The following is a 17,362-nucleotide window of genomic DNA, read 5'->3' as shown; positions in this document are numbered from 1 at the left end:
AGATAGGATGGATGATATTTTCTTTTAGCAAAGATAAAATACTTTAGTCAATTGTAAATGAACTAAATATTGTAACTATAATTCTTGTTTGGTAACTGCTTTGAATATATAATTTTATTATGTTAAAGATAAAACCTTCCTTTTTATTTAGACAGAAAGGAGGAGATAATGTGGGATGTCCTTCAGTATATGTGTTGCTTTTATTACCTAATGAATAAGGCTGTTTTGGCCTATGGCAGGGCATAATATAGTCAGGCTATAAGAGATATACATAGAGAGAGTAGGCAGAGTCAGAGACACCATGTAGCTGCCAAAGGAGAAGGACACCAGAACCTTACCATCAGTATGCCACAGCCTGGTGGCAAGACACAGATTAATAGAAATGGGTTAATTTAAGATGTAAGAGTTAATAAGAAGCCTGAGCTAATAGGACAAACGCTGTTGTAATTAATATAGTTTCTGTATGATTATTCAGGACTGGGTGGCCAGGAAACAATGAGCAGACTCCATCTACAAGTGATATCCCCAGGTTACTGTTCCTGCTCTTCACTACTGAAGCTAATGTGGAGGACGTCAGCAAGGCCTCCGAGCAAATGACAAGCTCTTTCCAGCAATCAGCTGGTTTTACAAGGGAATTCTACTCTTTCCCCTTCCCCTTCCTTTTCCCCTTCCTTTTCCATCACTCAAATTCGGCCAATTCCTGGGGAGAAGATCTATCATGTGTCTCCCTGATCTGGAACAAGCAGCACACTCAAGAAGATGAGGAAAAAAATTACCTCCATAGGCACAAGCACATAAGCTGCGCAAGAAGTAACTACTGCAACACCCAAGACAAGAGTCAAACCAGGCATGTTAAGAGGATACATAAGCCAAAGAAAGGTCCTTTTCTGGCTGCCCTTTCACAGGCTAACTGCGGTGTACTCTGACTACCCTTCTCCCCAGGTATTCCTAAAACCAGTCAGGATGAAATTGGCAACCAGGAAACATCTAGCCCTCACTATCCATCTTCAAAAGCCTCTGCATAAAGGTCTGCTCTCTCTACATCTGGGCACCCCAGCCTGTTCCAGCCTTCCTGGGGTATGTCTGAACAGGAACACCCTTCTCAGCCTTTCAGGAACCAAGCACTGCAGCTGTCCAGGGAAGCCAGCGTGGTTACCACCACTAAATAAGATGTGATCACCTTAGCAAAGGCAGATCTGTATTTCATTCTGACATCTGCACATTCTGCTATCAGGCTTACTTTGTTCTGAGTGTTTGTTATTGTACAAACGCTGACCTGAATCATAGCCCTTGACCGAGCATACTGAACAGCCAGGTCCACAGGGTGGCTAGCTGGTTGGATAGTTGGCTGGTTGACTGGTTGGCTGGTTAGCTGGTTAACTGGTGGATTGGTTGATTGGCTGGTTGGTTAGCTGGTTGGTTACTTGATTAGTTGTGGAGTGGCTGACTGGCTGACTACTCAGTTTAGTAGTTAAAATGTTCTTACTCTGAATCAATACCAATAGAGATGAATTTGGCTATCTTGTTGAATACGAATTTGGCTCATTCTGTGGACTACAATCTGTTTCTACATACTTCCCCATAGAAACTGGGAAACTAGGTAATTTCCACTTTCTTATATTATCTAGTAACCCAAATTCAGTGTGGAACTATTGCAAGTAGGTAAGAGATGTCTCTGAGATATGTTTATATGCAATTCCCACATACAGATCTGAGCTCTCAAACTTCCAGAGATCTCTAATACCTCCAGAAGGGTAGGTTCCTCTCAAGGCCCAAAGAAGCTTGGATTATACAGGACTCCCTGGCTCTAGGGAGGTATCCCAATGACTTCTCTCTCCCAGGCCCTGCCCCCCACCAGCCACACACAGAGTAGCAGCACTTTCTTTAATTTTACTCACAAGCACAGAATTATTTTTCAATTTTATTTTTCAAGACTGTAAGAGCAAATATCTGCAATTACATATAAAATAATCAAACTTCCATTAAGAATGCAACTAGCTAGGAATATAAAAATAAAAACTTTCTTTTTAACCTTTAGAGAAGACCCATTTTAAAATATAAAGCAAGCCATACAGTCCCTGTTAGGGGTAAAAGGAATGAAAGTGATGGTTCAAAATAATCAGGCTTCATTTACACAATTTACCTTAGTGTTTTGCTGCCCGGGCTTCTTTTCTGACCACTGACAAACTGAGAGCTTCTCCTTGCCTCTTTTGCAACTCTGAGTAAAGCGTGTTAGCCTGACAGTCTGCCACGTTAATAGACCACGCGTCTACACATGACAGGTATTCAGAAAACACGTTGCCCAAGAATAACTCCACAGGTAAAAAGTTTAAACGATCACACTGCATTCATCCCAACAATTCCACTGAGACTCCTTTGGTCTTAGAAAGAACTTTTGACATTGCGGGTAGTAGTTTTGTCTGTACAATTTGTCAAGCCGTCAGCCCATTCAAGATCGTTAAGTGACCAGACTAAAATCTTATACCGAAGTCAAAGGTCATTCGCTCACTGGTACTTCAAAGGTAAAAGCCAGGCCAGGAAATCTGGTAGTCAACCCCCTTAATTATAGAGATAAGCACAGTGGGGTGGGATCCAGGGCTTTCCATCATCACAAACAGGTTAATTAATTGGCAAAGACTATGTTGTCCCAGTTATGGTTTCTGGGTCAATTCCAGTCCTTTAGGGTGGGGTGACTTTCTGACTTATTGCTATCAAAAGTGCTCTAATGCTCATGGCTGGGCCACTGCGGTCATAGGACATAAGCACAGGCATCTCCAGCAGTCAGTCCTCAGGGCACCAAATTGACTTCAGAGATCCCAACCTCTGAAGAGTCGGAGAAACACCCAAACTAATATGACACTTGCTCTCTTTTAGTTTATCTTGTGGGGTTTTTGTTGTTTTATTTTTCAGAGAACAGTGGACAAATATGGTTGACTGATTTCATTGACAACAACTGTTAGCCTTAGTGCTAAAATTTTTACATAAATATATTACTGTTTTTTGAGTGACAAGTGAGAAATTTATTTAAAACATATTAAAGTGATTCTAAAACCATTTGAAATAATCACTTATGATTTTCATACATTAAAAGTAAAACTACGGGGCTAGAGACACAGTTCAGTAGTTCAGAACTTAACTCTTGAGGACCTAAGTTCAATTCCTAGCACGCACGTGGCTACTCACAACTACCTGATACTACTCCAGGAGATCTGACACCCTCACACAGACATATATGCAGGCAAAACACCAATGCACATAAAATAAAAATAAATCATTAAAAAGCTTGCACTTACACCAGAAAAAAAGAATTAAAAAAAATAAAACAAAACTATAACAGAAAATTTGACAGGTATTTGGGGTTGGAGTCTCTATATGTGCATTCCACAGGAGAAATCATATATGAAAGAAGATAGTATAAACACTGGAGGACAGAGGCTATTCTGCCTCTAGAACAATATAAATGCTCCATGAAAAACAAATGCCAATGTGGCTTTCCAAACCAAAGATGAAAGCAGCTCACATTTCTCATTAAATTTCCAATAGCTGGGCGATGGTGCCTCACGCCTTTAATCCCAGCACTCAGGAGGCAAAAGCAGGCGATCTCTGTGAGTTTGAGGCCAGCCTGGAGTTTCAGTACAGGCTCCAAAGCTACAGAGAAGCCCTGTCTCGGGAGGAAAAAACTCCAAGAATCATCTCATCCTGTCTTACTTGTATAAAAAGGTAAAGATTTGAAGGTCTGCACGGAGCTCACAGCGTGCTCTTCTAATACCAGTTTAGTGACAATGTCACACTGCTTCAAAGGTGTTTCAATCTAACTACAATGTAAGACGCTAGTGTTCCAGAAATTTACATTTACTCTATCTACAAATTCTCTCAGAAATATTTTCTTGGTAAGAAACTCCATCAACAAGGAACTCGAGCACCAATCCTGGTGGCGTCTGCTATCTATCCTCATGGACGCAGGTGTGTGATCTGTAAGAGTCTTGTTGACAAACTGTAAATACATGCATGTCACTGAGAAAGACCTGAAGCAGCCAGACAGACATAGTCAATGAAAGGCCATTATTTATACAAATGTTCAACAGCTGAGAAATGCGAGCATCTCAGGTACAAAGCAAAGCTGCTTGCCTCCAGTCTCTGGGCACACAGGACAACCAACAAAAATGCTATGGATCACACAGCCAATAAATCCCACAGCATTTTATAGCTGTAACAGCAAAACACCTGCCTTCATCTTATTTAGTTAAGGGTTTACATGTATGTATGTATATAACAGAAAATATATTTAGCATATGGGATACATTACGTGAAAATGCCACTGCCCCACAAATGTTCCATAAGCAAGTGTGTGAGCATGCATGCAGGGATGTCTGTAGGCGCCTGTGAAGTCACCCAAAACTCCAAGAGTCTAAGTGTAAACACACCGGGCACCTACTCCTCATTGCCCCACGTCAAGCTTCCTCCTTCATCCAATCACACTCCTCAAAAGAAGGAGACCTGAGCGTTCTTAGACGAGACTAAAACCATGCCTTTTCACACTCAGGATGCAGGGAGAGAACCAGTAACAAGTATTTCACATCAAAATACAACAACAACAAAAAGCCCTACGGGAATGTTGTCTGACACAGTCTTTGCTCCATGAAGCCTCCCTTTCACAGTAACTGTTCAAATTCTATCAAAATATGACTTTCAAGTAAATGTAAAAAAAAAAAAATTCTACACTACACCAAAAACATAGTAACAGAGGTAAGAATCCTGGAAACTGCTCAGCTGCCTGAATAGTCACAAAGAAAAGATTCATTTTCACCCAACAATTGCAATATTTGTCTCCTTTTTAGAAACATCTACTGCCAAAATAAGCATGTGCACTCCGAGATGCGATCTGGCTGCGAAGATGGCCCCAGAGAGAAATGCTTCTGTTCCGAAATAAACATCTTACTCGGAACGCGCAGTGGAGGAGATCCGGCCAGATAGCAGAGATGGTAAACAAACACAGACTAGAACGTCCGCTTCATCTGAAGTCATCCTCAAAGGAATCTGCTCTTAACTTAGTTTCCATCTCAGTATAAACTGGTATGCTCCGGTACAACATCCTAACGAAATTACTAACTTCTACTGAATTTGGCCACTTTCAAAGCAATGATCATGCTTTACTGTAAATGTAAAGGTCTTCAAAAAACAACACTTTGTAAAAACTAAAGAAAGTTGGGTTTTCTCATAAAAACACTCACATGCGGAGTGAGATGGCACAGGCTTTAATCAGAGCACTGGGGAGACAGAGAGGGGAATCACTGGGTTCCAGCCTGGCTCACCTGTTTGAGAGAAAGACACTGTCTAAGAAAAAGGAAGGAGGGAGGGAGGGACTAAGCTAAAAACAGGGATCTCTAATTCCTTCCATTTCCCCAGCTGTATAATGACCAGGCCTCCTGCTCCCGAATGGCAGCATGGTAAGGATACTAACCCATTGGCTCCCAAACCTGGGAGAGAGCCTCTGAAGGTATCTGAAATCTACGCACACAAATGAACAGCAGCTTCTCTGGTCTACGATCTTTTACTGCTACTTATTTTGTATAAAACTCTCCAGGGTGAGCAGGTAAAGACTACGTTAATGAGCAAAGAAGCCAAAAGAACGAAGCCAAGCTTTGCGCATGCATACCCCTGATCCAGCCAAGAACGCCCTTGCTGCTTCTATAGGCAAAAAAGCAAACTGAAAACCCAGTCAACGTGTGGCAAGCCACACCTTTGTGTGGCTCTGTACTAGAGGAAGTCAACAGTATGCTTCTGCTAATCACCAGGTCTGCTCCAGGAGCCTGGAGGCAGAACGTTCTCCACAGAGCAGAGAAAATTCATTCCCCTTCAACTCAATAAAAACACAAACAGACGAGCTTTTAGGGCTGTGCAAAGCTGACCTGTTTGGGCATACATCTGCCTGGTGACGTGGGAGAGCAAGGACTGAAGACCACAAATTCAGTTCCAGTTCATAAAGACTAAAGTAGCACGCTATTATCACACCATGCTTCAATAAGCCAGTCATGGATACATTTCAAATCTAAAACTACCATGACACAAATCAAGACCATCATGTTTAATGCTAGTATCAAACGCTCGGTGGCCACTCCCTCCCACTGAGAGACACAAAACAAGCAGAGACGCTGTGGATGTGAAATCCCATCCGAGCACTACAGTTCTAGTGGGACACACATTTAAAATTCCTATCACAGGAGCAGAACGCCAGCCAAGAATCAAACTGTGACCCCTGAGCCAAAGGCAACTTACCACTCAGCTGGTAAGTGGGCAACTCAATTTACAAAGCTGAATTCCTGCATTTTAATCCTCTGCAGAAATACATGAGCAATGCTAAATGAACTGGATGCAGCTCATTAGAGGTTCACAAACCAAACACAGGAAACTGGACGGCAGCCAAAGCAAAGCCATGCCTAGGTGGCGATGTCCACTCAATGAACACTCAACGTCATAATTATCTTCCAACCTTTTCTCTGAAGAACATTAGTCCTGTACTTATGCTCCATCACAATGCTGAGCCGATTACACTGATCCTAAGAAAAGACGATAGGACCAGCATAGCAGCTAGTGCCTGAACCTTACTGCGTATACGTTTATAATTTCTAGATCTCAGAGGGGGAAAAAAAAGACCAAAGCCCAGTACAGTGACACATAGTGTGTGTGCACATGAACTACCAGCTATTTCTCAAAACCACTACTAATTACTCCGTTTCGAACTATTAAGAACTGTTCTCTGGATTTGGTATTACAAATGCCTTATGAACCGAGGGAGGGTGTGACTCAGTTAAGTGAGTGCTGCAAGCATCTGTGAAGCCCTGAGTTCAATCCCCAGCACTGGGGGGAAGAAGGGGGAATCAGTATCTGAAGCTATGTCTCCTTTACAATGTTAACAAACATTCAAACAGAAATCTATCCCCAGTTATTTTCTGAAATTTCAAAATGAGGGAAAGCAGTCTTATAAATGAGCGAGGGGGTGAAATTTGGCAGACAGAGCCCTAATCATGATTAACTTGTTATGAAAGCTTGAGATCTTCCACAGCGGGGCTATTCGCTGTCTCACCTAACTTACTATCTTCATTATCAAAAAGATCCGAGCACCTGAATTGGACATTCCTTTTTGGTTAGCAGAAAACACCCAAACTAAAATTTCAATTAAAAGTGTGCTGAGGGCAGGAGAGATGATTCAAGGGGCAAGGATGCTTGCCAAAAGCCTGAACTGAGTTCAACTGCTGGGCCCCACCCCACGTGGTGGAAAGACAGAAGCAACTCCTTCTGTCCTTTGACCTCCGCACACATGCTGTGACTTATACTAATTAGTAATGTTTTTTTAAAAAAATCACACAAGTCAGGCAGTGGTGGCAAACAACTTTAATCCCAGCACTCAGGAGGCAGAAGCAGGTGGATCTCTGTGAGTTCAAGACCAGCTGGTCTACAGAGCTAGTTCCAGGACAGCCAAGGCTACACAGAGAAATCCTTTCTCAAAAAGTCAAAAAAATAAATAAAGGGAAGAAGGAATGAATGAATTAATGAATAAATAAATATCACACAGAAAGCATTTGCTACAATACTTGATGGATAAGCAGCAATTTGTTCAAGTAAATCGAAGAGTTACCAGATTTCAAAGGCATGTACAGATCATGGGGTTACATAAAACCAAAAAGGTAAGAAAACTGAGACTGTACTTCAGTGCGGACCTACTTTTACCCCACACACTGGAGGAAGAGAATAATGTAAAGAGATTTCCTTGGTAACCATTCTTCACAGACTTCTGTATTTGGCTCTCACTCTGGCTCAACAAACTAGGCCAATGTCTAAAACTAGCAAGACTTGAACTCAGAAGAGAGACGAGTCTGCAGCTCCCCCAGGAATGCCTTCCCAACCTGGCGTCAAGGAAATGGGCTGGGAACCAAGAGCGCTAACATCCCAAGGCTTCAGCCCCTGCTTTCACTGCCTCTCTGCCTCTCTCCTTCCGCAGCAGACAGAACTGTTCACCCAGCAGATGGACTGCAAGTGCCACGAGGCCTTCAGCTTCCTGCTGCACAGGGCTCCTTCCTTCACAGAGAGGAAGTAGACTCTAATAACACAAAGGTTCTTGGTTGGGGTTGGCAGCCGAGAGTCACTTTCTTATCTATCAATTATCCCCCCACCCCACCCCCACAATCAGAAGCGTCAACTCTGGAGAAAGTAAAGCCTGGCAGAAGAAAGGGTAACCTGGGGTAACAAGAGGCAAAGGGTAACCTGGGGTAACAGAAAGCAAGCTGATTCCTGCACTCAGAGTTGTTCTTTGACAGTGTGGAGCTATGTGCAATGTAAGGAACCACACTAGGACTGAAGGGCTGACCTAATTCCATCTTTCCTTTACCTGCAAGATGAGGACAGACAACACTCAGCTACAGAACAGGGCCTCAGGGGCAAGCAGTGTGCAGCTCAACATCACATAAAACGTAGTCGACGGCTCTTCACATCCACTTTCTAGAGAACAAGCTCTGGCCGACTTGTTTCCTCACCGAAGAGTTTCGGCGAATGCGAAGAAGAAACTCCTGGGAGGAAGGTCTGTTAATGGCTACCAGGGCTTAAGAGGCAGCATTACAGGACCGCCCCAGTTCAGAGGCAGTAAAATCATTTCCCCCACTGCCAGGCACAGCCTTTCTGGCGCTCCCGGTCACTAAGCACCCTGACAAGCCTGAATCTAATTGTGTCCTTTGCAAGGCCTGTGTCTCCTCAGGCCGGCTGAACAAGCAAACTCTAAGGCCCTGGGACCGTGAGCTGATGTCGCTAGCTGAGCAGCCATGTATGGTTAACGACACTTGATTCTGAAAGGGAGAGAAAGATGGGGACTTTTGTTTAAGAAAAAGAACGGCTTCTCCTATCCAAGACACCTAACCAAATTCACAAATGATATCAGAAGCCTTTTCTAGACACACCACAGAAATAGTCTAAGAGAAGAAACTTTCGGGAAACTTACGCTGATGCTAGCCCAGGCTGGTGGCAACATCTGTAATCCCACCATTGGGAGACCAAGCTTGAGGACAGCCTGGGCTAACACGATCAGACTAACTCACAGCCCCGCATCTGAGGAGTTAGCCTCAGAAATGTGCGGAAGTCAAGGTCACCGAGAGGAGCAAGACCACAGTCTACCAAGCAGGAACTTTGTCTTCTTTGTTGCAAGAACAATTTCCATTTTGTAAAAGAAAAAACACACTGAAAATGGTCAATTGCATTGCAAGTTCAACTTTCCGTCTTCAACAAAGGAAGAAGGGGATAACACAGAACACCCCCAAATTCTCTCAATACTAGTAACACAGAAATCAAAAAGAAAATAAAAAAAGCTATCACTACAACAGGTGAAGGAAGAGAGAAGCTGGTACCAACCTGCTGCTGTGGGTACTGCATGCCTCCCAGGGCCCCTGGAGCCCGGCCCTGCATGCTGAGGGGATACCGCTGTGCGCCTGGGGGACCATAGGAGCCTCCTGGGTATGGACTGCTCTGCTGTGGCTGGGAATGGGGGTGAGTACCCATCCCATACAACTGAGGCCTCTTCATCACCATTGGATCCATTGGACTGCCCTGTGAGGAAATAAAGAAGAGAGTTTATTAGCTATTACTTAGAACAAATGCAAACTCTGAATCTTAATACATACATAAAACACAACCATCTAAATCTTGAGATTAAAGACCACAACTCCAAAAAATACTAATCTAGAACATTAAAGGAAAGAGACATTTTCTTAAACTAACTTTCAGAAAGGATTTTAAAATAAAGAAGATCTAGAATCAATTATACAGAGAGAAATTATACATCTAAGCACCTAGAATCCTAAAAAGCACAGATAATGTGATTACTAAGAAGGATAAAGATGACTGACTGGCAGCACTTTTGATTTAAAGTATCATAGCGACGACATTTTAGACCTGAAATCTACAGAGCCTGAGGGAGCCTAGTGCCCAAGTATTCGCTGAAGTAAAAAGAAGAATTTTAGATAATGCAAAATGTTTTCAGATAAACATTTCCAGAGATAATGAGTGTGTAGCAATAGCCCCAGACTGGGAATCACAAGCTAGTAAACACCTTAGCAAAAACACTAGTTCAAAGCTAACTCTGAATTTATTTTTGGTCTGGTGAGTCAGTCCTTGGGCCTCAGGGCCAAGGCCAGAGAAGCAGGAGCAGAAGTCAAACAGGGCCTTCCCAACCTGGGCTATCAGAGAAGCAGGGCTGCAAGGGAAGACATCGCCTGAGGCCACCCAGCCCACAGCACTCTCAAGCAGATCCTTCTCCCCAAACCTACTGTGTGCCAGGCTCCCACACAAGCTGGTGAGCACTCTCAGGAAGAGCTGCGGACTAACTGGGGAGCCAGGCTCAGGGGGGAAGTGCAAACAGAACTCCAACTTCAGAAGCGAAGCTGCCTGCTGTGTCTGAGGAGGATAAGGAAGCTACTGGTATGTGTGATGCAGGACACTGAAGATTTGCTGCACAAGGCCGAGGCCAGAGCGTGAGCCAAAGCCTGACAGGTCATCTCAGGCTGCCTCTTCCCATGACCCTCTGGGTGCTTTTATAGAAGGCTGTCACCAGAGCCACCTGTCAGGACTGTCCTCTCAGGAAGTGGCTAAAAGCCGGGCCAGCTGCCATACTGGGCAGGTGAGATAGAGGTCCTGTGATAGACAGGCAGCAGTGATGAGACTTCAGACACATACACACACACACATACACACACACACACGAAGACTCAGAATCTACGAAGTGATGGACAGGCAGCAGTGATGAGACTTCAGACACACACACACACACACACACACACACGACGACTCAGAATCTACGAAGTGATGGACAGGCAGCAGTGATGAGACTTCACACACACACACACACACACACACACGACGACTCAGAATCTACGAAGTGATGGACAGGCAACAGTGATGAGACTTCAGACACATACACACACACACACACACACACACACACACACACACGACGACTCAGAATCTACGAAGTGATGGACAGGCAGCAGTGATGAGACTTCAGACACACACACACACACACACACACATGACGACTCAGAATCTACGAAGTGATGGACAGGCAGCAGTGATGAGACTTCAGACACACCACACACACACACACACACACACACACACACGACGACGACTCAGAATCTACGAAGTGATGGACAGGCAGCAGTGATGAGACTTCAGACACACACACACACAAGACTCGGAGTCTATGAAGTGATGGAAGGTGGGTGGTAAGACACAGAATAAGGAAGGAATATGCAATGGAGGAAAGACTGGGCACCAACAGTGATGTTGGCACGAAAGGTGATGCTTCCAGGGGCACAAAGTACATGTTCAATAAGCACAGGGTGAGTTAGCAAGTAAAGCCCATTCACTTTATCCAGGGAGAATGGCCAATGAGGCACAGGATCAGGAATGTAAGGGCAGTTGGGCATCGTTTGAGACTACATTAACAAGACCCTGTTTTGAAAGGCAATATGGGAGGGAAAAGAGGAACAGAGAGGATGATGGGTGAAAAAATAAATTGAGAGCAATACTATTTTGGCAAAGGGGGGGGGGGGAGGGGCATGGACCACAAAGAAACCAAGTGTCTGAAACAGCAGTTAGAATTGCAGAGAGCATGTTGTCACCGAAGAGAAGGCAATCTCATGGAGCGACAAAGCAGGCCTGCCACCTGAGCCCAGCAGGCCACACAGTAAAGGTGAAGGCCTGGAGGAACATTGGCTAGAGCAGGTACCTGCTGAGCTCTGCAGAGACAGTGTGGCCAGCTGAGCTGAGGCGCAAGGGTGAAGGGGAAAGAGAAAGATGAGCAGCAAGCAGTGAGCCCCACAACCCACAGCTGAGGAAGGAGAGAATGGCCAGTTTCCCCTCCCTCCATGTCCCACCACAAGACTGCAGGTGGTCATTTCTCCTGGGAGCAAAATGACCCAGGGGAAGTCATCTGGGGAGGGATTGTTTTTGTGACTTGATGACAGCTGTGTGCTCAGGCTGTGATGATTTTAGCAGTAAGGATGTGCACTCCACACTCGCAGGGGAACAGGAATGAGCAGCCATGACGATGGTGGAGAAGATGGGGGAGGGGATCATGATCCTAGTACATGTAGGGATATGGGGATGCAGGGATAGAGATCAGGGATGCCTGGATGCAGGGATACAGAGATCAGGGATGCCTGGATGCAGGGATACAGGGATGCAGAGGTGCAGGGATCAGGGATGTAAGAATCAGGGGTGCAGGAATGCAGGGATACAGGGATCAGGGATGCCTGGATGCAGGGATACAGGGATCAGGGATGCAAGCAGCTGACACATTGCCTCAGTGGTACGAGAAAAGAAAGGAACTATGGGAAACACCTGGCCTCACCTAGAGGCCCCCTCCCCACCCCCCAGGGACAGCTCTGTGGGTGCAGATCCTACATGGACAGACACTGTGTGGAGCACAGAGGAAATGGGGTCATACCACCTAAGAAAATTCACAAGTTTGGGGATTTAAAGTCTATTACTTTCACCAACCAAGAACACTGAACCTAAAATAACTGGAAATGAACAAGAGCATATGGTTTCATTCAATCAGTACACTCCTCTTCCATAGCCCTGGCCTGCCTCGCAGACACACATGCTAGCATGCCTGTGGCAACAGCAAAATCTAGAACTAAGCATTTCCTCTGAATATTTACATTACAGTGTATGCTTGTGAAAGCAGGGTGTAATTTTTCTCCAGATTTTCTTTCCAACGATAAAGCAAGATTTTCTTTGGCAGTGTGAAAAATCAAGGTTGAGCCGGTAATTTCAAAACCAGCGAGGGAACAGCGGCCCACAGAGAGGCTGCACACATTCCCAATCAGGTCAGAGAGCTATCAGCACGGCTCTGCAGCAGCCCTGTGTGGGCATCACTCAGGCAGCAAGAACACGGGGCTTCTACTCTCCTCACTCTACACAACGCCCAACCTAAACTGCGTAAGGAACGCACAAGGTCTAACTCTGTAGGAAGTGCAGATGCCTGCACCGGGCACTACCACAGCGCAGCGCTTGCCTTACCCGCGACGAAACTGTTTCATAATATCTGTCTCAGCAACTCAGTCCAATTCAAGATTCAGCTAATTTGCACTCAAGTCAAAAATGTTAGCTTAACCCCGAGACTCCTGAAAATCAAGGACGTGAATGCAGCTCCTCTCCGCCTCCAAGGCATGGCTCGCTCACGGGACTACGAAGCGGGTACCTACTCACATAACACATATTATCTAATTCTATCCTTCTCTCCTTACATCCTATTATTAGGCATTCATCCCCTGTGAACCTGCTGATGTGAACATTAAAACATGCAGAGAAGGATCTCAGCTCCTCACTACGAGAACTTCAATCAAAACCAAAACTTTTCCTGAAAAGCTAAAGGCTAGGTTAGGCCTCGTGTGTACATAGACCCTTAAATAATTTTGTTTGTTATCGTTCGTCCTGTTGGAATACTCTTAGAGTATGACCATCTTCATTTCTCACACAGAAGGTATGCTGTTCCAGGCACCATCCACAGTCATCGGTCCTCAAGCACCTCACTGGGTGGGGTTTTCCTTTCCAGGCAGTATCCCACAATGCTTCACCTGAGTGTCAACCCCACAAGACATCCATTGCCGGACTGGATTTTAGTACTTGCCGTGCTCTTCCCCCTCTCCCTCCAGGACACACACACTTGATTTGCCTGGTCTCTCTTGGGGGCCTAATGTCTTCCAACAGGCTCTGTTGTCCCATCCCGGGAAGAACGGCCTGAGGACGAGTACGGCAGAGTTTTAAAGCATGGTGTCCAGACTCTAAGCACACTGGTAACCAGTTCAGCTATATTCTGGCTTCCGAAAGCTGACCTGGGAATTCCCTTTTGTAAATTGCCCAAGCCGAAAGATAGCAGCTCGTGTATCTCTAGCGTAATTTAGAGCGCCATTCAGAGTCACCTTATCAGAATATGCCTAGTACATATTTATAGTAAAGATACCTATGTAATGTAACTTTATCCCTGAATATCAAATTAAGGGCCTAATTTACTAAAGGTTTTGCTATGATTTTCTTAGCCCAGTTCCCTAAACCACAAATTGGATAAAGATATTTGCAAAAACCCCAGAAAGAACCATCACAGGTCAACCCACAACTGTTTGCACATCCAGCTACTACAAGAGCTCACAGAAAGGAAAGGCCTCTCTCTTCTCACTGATGGGAAGTAGTCTCCTGCTGGTAATATTCCAATCACCTACAGAGCTGACAAAAGTAACCAAGCCCAGTATGAATAAGTATATGAACAAACAGGTATAAAAAGTATAAATGGACGCTAGCAAGAGAGCTAGCGGGTGAAGTTCTTATCAACAACCTGAGTGGGACCCCTAGGATCCCCATAATAGAAGGAGGCAACCGACTTCTGCTGCTATGGGATATCTTTTTGTACACTATGAAGATGTGTCTTTGCCAAGGTGCCTTCTGACTGGTTTAATAAAGAGCTGAATGGCCAATAACTAAGCAGGAGAGAATAGGTGGGACTTCCGGGGAGAGAGAGGAAATGGGGATAAATTTACTGTGGCAGGGAGACACTAAAGAAGTTGGACATACAGTACAGAGGAGAGGTAAACTACATGGCAGAAACCAGATTAATAAAAACAAATTAAATTATAAGAGCTAGTTGGGGGAAAGTCCAAGCTAAAGGCCAAGCTTTCATAATAGTAAGTCTCCATGTCATTATTGCTGAGCTAGGGGCCCAACGACAAAGCAGACTATATCTGCAAGCTGTCCACTGGCCTCTATGCTCTACGACGTGTATGCACAGACTATATGTGCAAGCTGTCCACTGGCCTCTAAGCTCTACGACGTGTATGCACAGACTATATGTGCAAGCTGTCCACTGGCCTCTATGCTCTACGACGTGTATGCACAGACTATATGTGCAAGCTGTCCACTGGCCTCTATGCTCTACGACGTGTATGCACAGACTATATGTGCAAGCTGTCCACTGGCCTCTATGCTCTACGACGTGTATGCACAGACTATATGTGCAAGCTGTCCACTGGCCTCTATGCTCTACGACGTGTATGCACAGACTATATGTGCAAGCTGTCCACTGGCCTCTATGCTCTACGATGTGTATGCACAGGTGCAAGCACACACGCACACAGAACTAGTAAGAGCTACCAAGTGCCTGTCATCCTGCAACCTAAAAGTTCAAAGAAAAATGGAACCAATCAAACTAAACCACAATCACAAAAGCTATGCGCAAGCCTTACTATGCCAGCACAGTGGGATGTGTGAAAGTGGGAAGATGGAAGACGCACAAAATAGGAAAAGTTCTTCACTGTGATGCACACAAGTTATGGTTCTATGAAAACTGATGCTGATGACCAGGAGGCCTCTGGGACCTGTGAATAGCTGTCACCTATTAAAGCAATCTTCTCGGGCTTTTCCGTGATAATGGCTCTATACAGCTTTAATAGCTCAGTGCTTCCAGTGCCCTGATGGCAGTGGCTCTATATACAGCTCCAACAGTGATAATTCCAGTGCCATGGGAAGTTAGGCTGAGACCCACAGGACAGAGCTGGGCTCTCTCCTGGCATCCCCTGGCCCAGGGCAGAAACTCGTGGGACAGGTGGGGCTCACTCTTGGCCCCCTCCCTGCACATCACTAGCACCTGCTACTATGGCAGCGTGGAAACATGCCCAGGCTGCCCTGTGACAACTTCTGCAGTGCCCTGTGCTGCTATTTGGGCCCTTTATGGCCTTTTCTCACTTTCTGTATAAGATTTCTGACTTCACTAGTGCGTCCTGATGACAATGCCCAGGCTCAGCACAACTCGTCATCGCACTTGACAATTCTACACGCACATGGCAGACACACATGAAGCCAGCAATAATTCATACATGCACATGGCAGGCTCATAAAGAGCCCCCAGTCCTTGTCAAGCCTCTAAGTACCATGGTTCTCAGTCACCACAGAAACAAAGGCAAAAAAAAGTGACTCACATTTAGATGACACAGGAAGAAGGCTCCAAGGGGCAAGACATTTATGTGCTCAGATCTGATCCTCAGACTGAAGTTGGAAACATACACCCTGCCCCTATAACTGTGTGTTTTGACTTGTACTGGGGCAGCACAGTCCATTTAAGACTGATAAAACACTGAACTTCAAAAGTCTGGAATCAACTATCTCTACCAGATTCTTCTATACACAGATGTCGGCTACACTCTCTGATGATGCAGGTGTACCGTAGATCTCTAGGATATCAGACACGGCAGAAGAAAACGCCTCACTGCTGGCTATTCCAAGACGGTAAACTATTGACACCTCAGACCATGATGCCATTAGCAACATGAGAAGAAGGAGGCAAAAATGCTAACTATGACCTGCCCTGTTCTGACAGATAACCACCGTCTATATTCTTAGGTTTTGATTCTGGACTCCTAACATATTTGTGGAATTATGCAATGACATCTAATGATAAGGGCATGCGAAGAGAATTCTTCTGCTCTTAAAAAAAATGGGATGGCAATTTTTATTGATGCCACTTTTACTGATATAAATGTGCCTTGATGCATAAATTCAGATAAAGAGGTGTGCGTTTCCACAGATATGTCGTCACTGAACAAGCTAGCTGGACATGGACAGCACACACACGGGAGGCTGAAGCAGGAGAATTATGAGTTCAAGATCAGATTGGTAAACACAGCAAGACCTTGCAAGTTTTGTTTTTGAAAGGTCTTTTTGTTGTTTGTTAGGACAGAAAAAAAAAGATACACAATCTTTTCCCAGTTATATTTTAAGTTTTAGCCTGAGCTTAAAATTCCACCATTATTATTAGAATTATTGATATCCATAAAATATATTATAAAACTATATATAAATATGTACCATAATCTACCAATGAAAAGCAACAGTGTAGCCGGTTGTGGCGGTGCACACCTTTAATCCCAGCACTCAGGAGGCAGAGGCAGGTGGATCTCTGAGAATTTGAGGCCAGCCTGGTCTACAGAGAGAGTTCCAAGACAGCCAGAGCTACACAGAGAAAACATGTGCTGAACTCCACCCCCATCCAGGGCTACATAGTGAGACCTTGTCCCAAAAAGTAAACAAGTAAACAGATAAATAAGTGACGGTGGGCTGGTGTCCCAAGTTTTCCAGTCAGATGTTCAGAGGACCACCCTCTTGGAGACCCATCCAAAACCTTACCTGACACCATCTATGACAACAAGCATTCATTTCCAAGACATCTCAATACATTCTCCCATGACCACACGTCATCCTGGTCACGGAGTCAGCAATGAAAAAGACCCTCACTGCTGGTGTGTGTGAACCTCCCCACCCCCAACCC

At 44.8% G+C, this 17,362-nt stretch overlaps 1 protein-coding gene across 3 annotated transcripts in view; it reads right to left on the bottom strand.

Annotated features, from left to right (window-relative positions):
- Positions 1-17,362, bottom strand: part of Arid1b (AT-rich interaction domain 1B) — a 348,435-nt gene that overhangs the window by 292,621 nt on the left and 38,452 nt on the right. For all 3 annotated transcript variants that reach the window (XM_041679956.1, XM_041679957.1, XM_041679958.1), the window contains exon 2: positions 9,397-9,591. In XM_041679956.1, the coding sequence (XP_041535890.1) occupies positions 9,397-9,591 (195 nt within the window). The remainder of the gene's footprint in view (positions 1-9,396; positions 9,592-17,362) is intronic.

The sequence above is a fragment of the Microtus oregoni genome, unplaced genomic scaffold (assembly GCF_018167655.1).
Source record: "Microtus oregoni isolate MIOR12 unplaced genomic scaffold, Mior012 000033F_ref0000390, whole genome shotgun sequence".
NCBI lineage: Eukaryota > Metazoa > Chordata > Mammalia > Rodentia > Cricetidae > Microtus > Microtus oregoni.
Note: the sequence above shows the minus strand (reverse complement) of the source record. Positions and strands in the feature narration are given on the sequence as shown.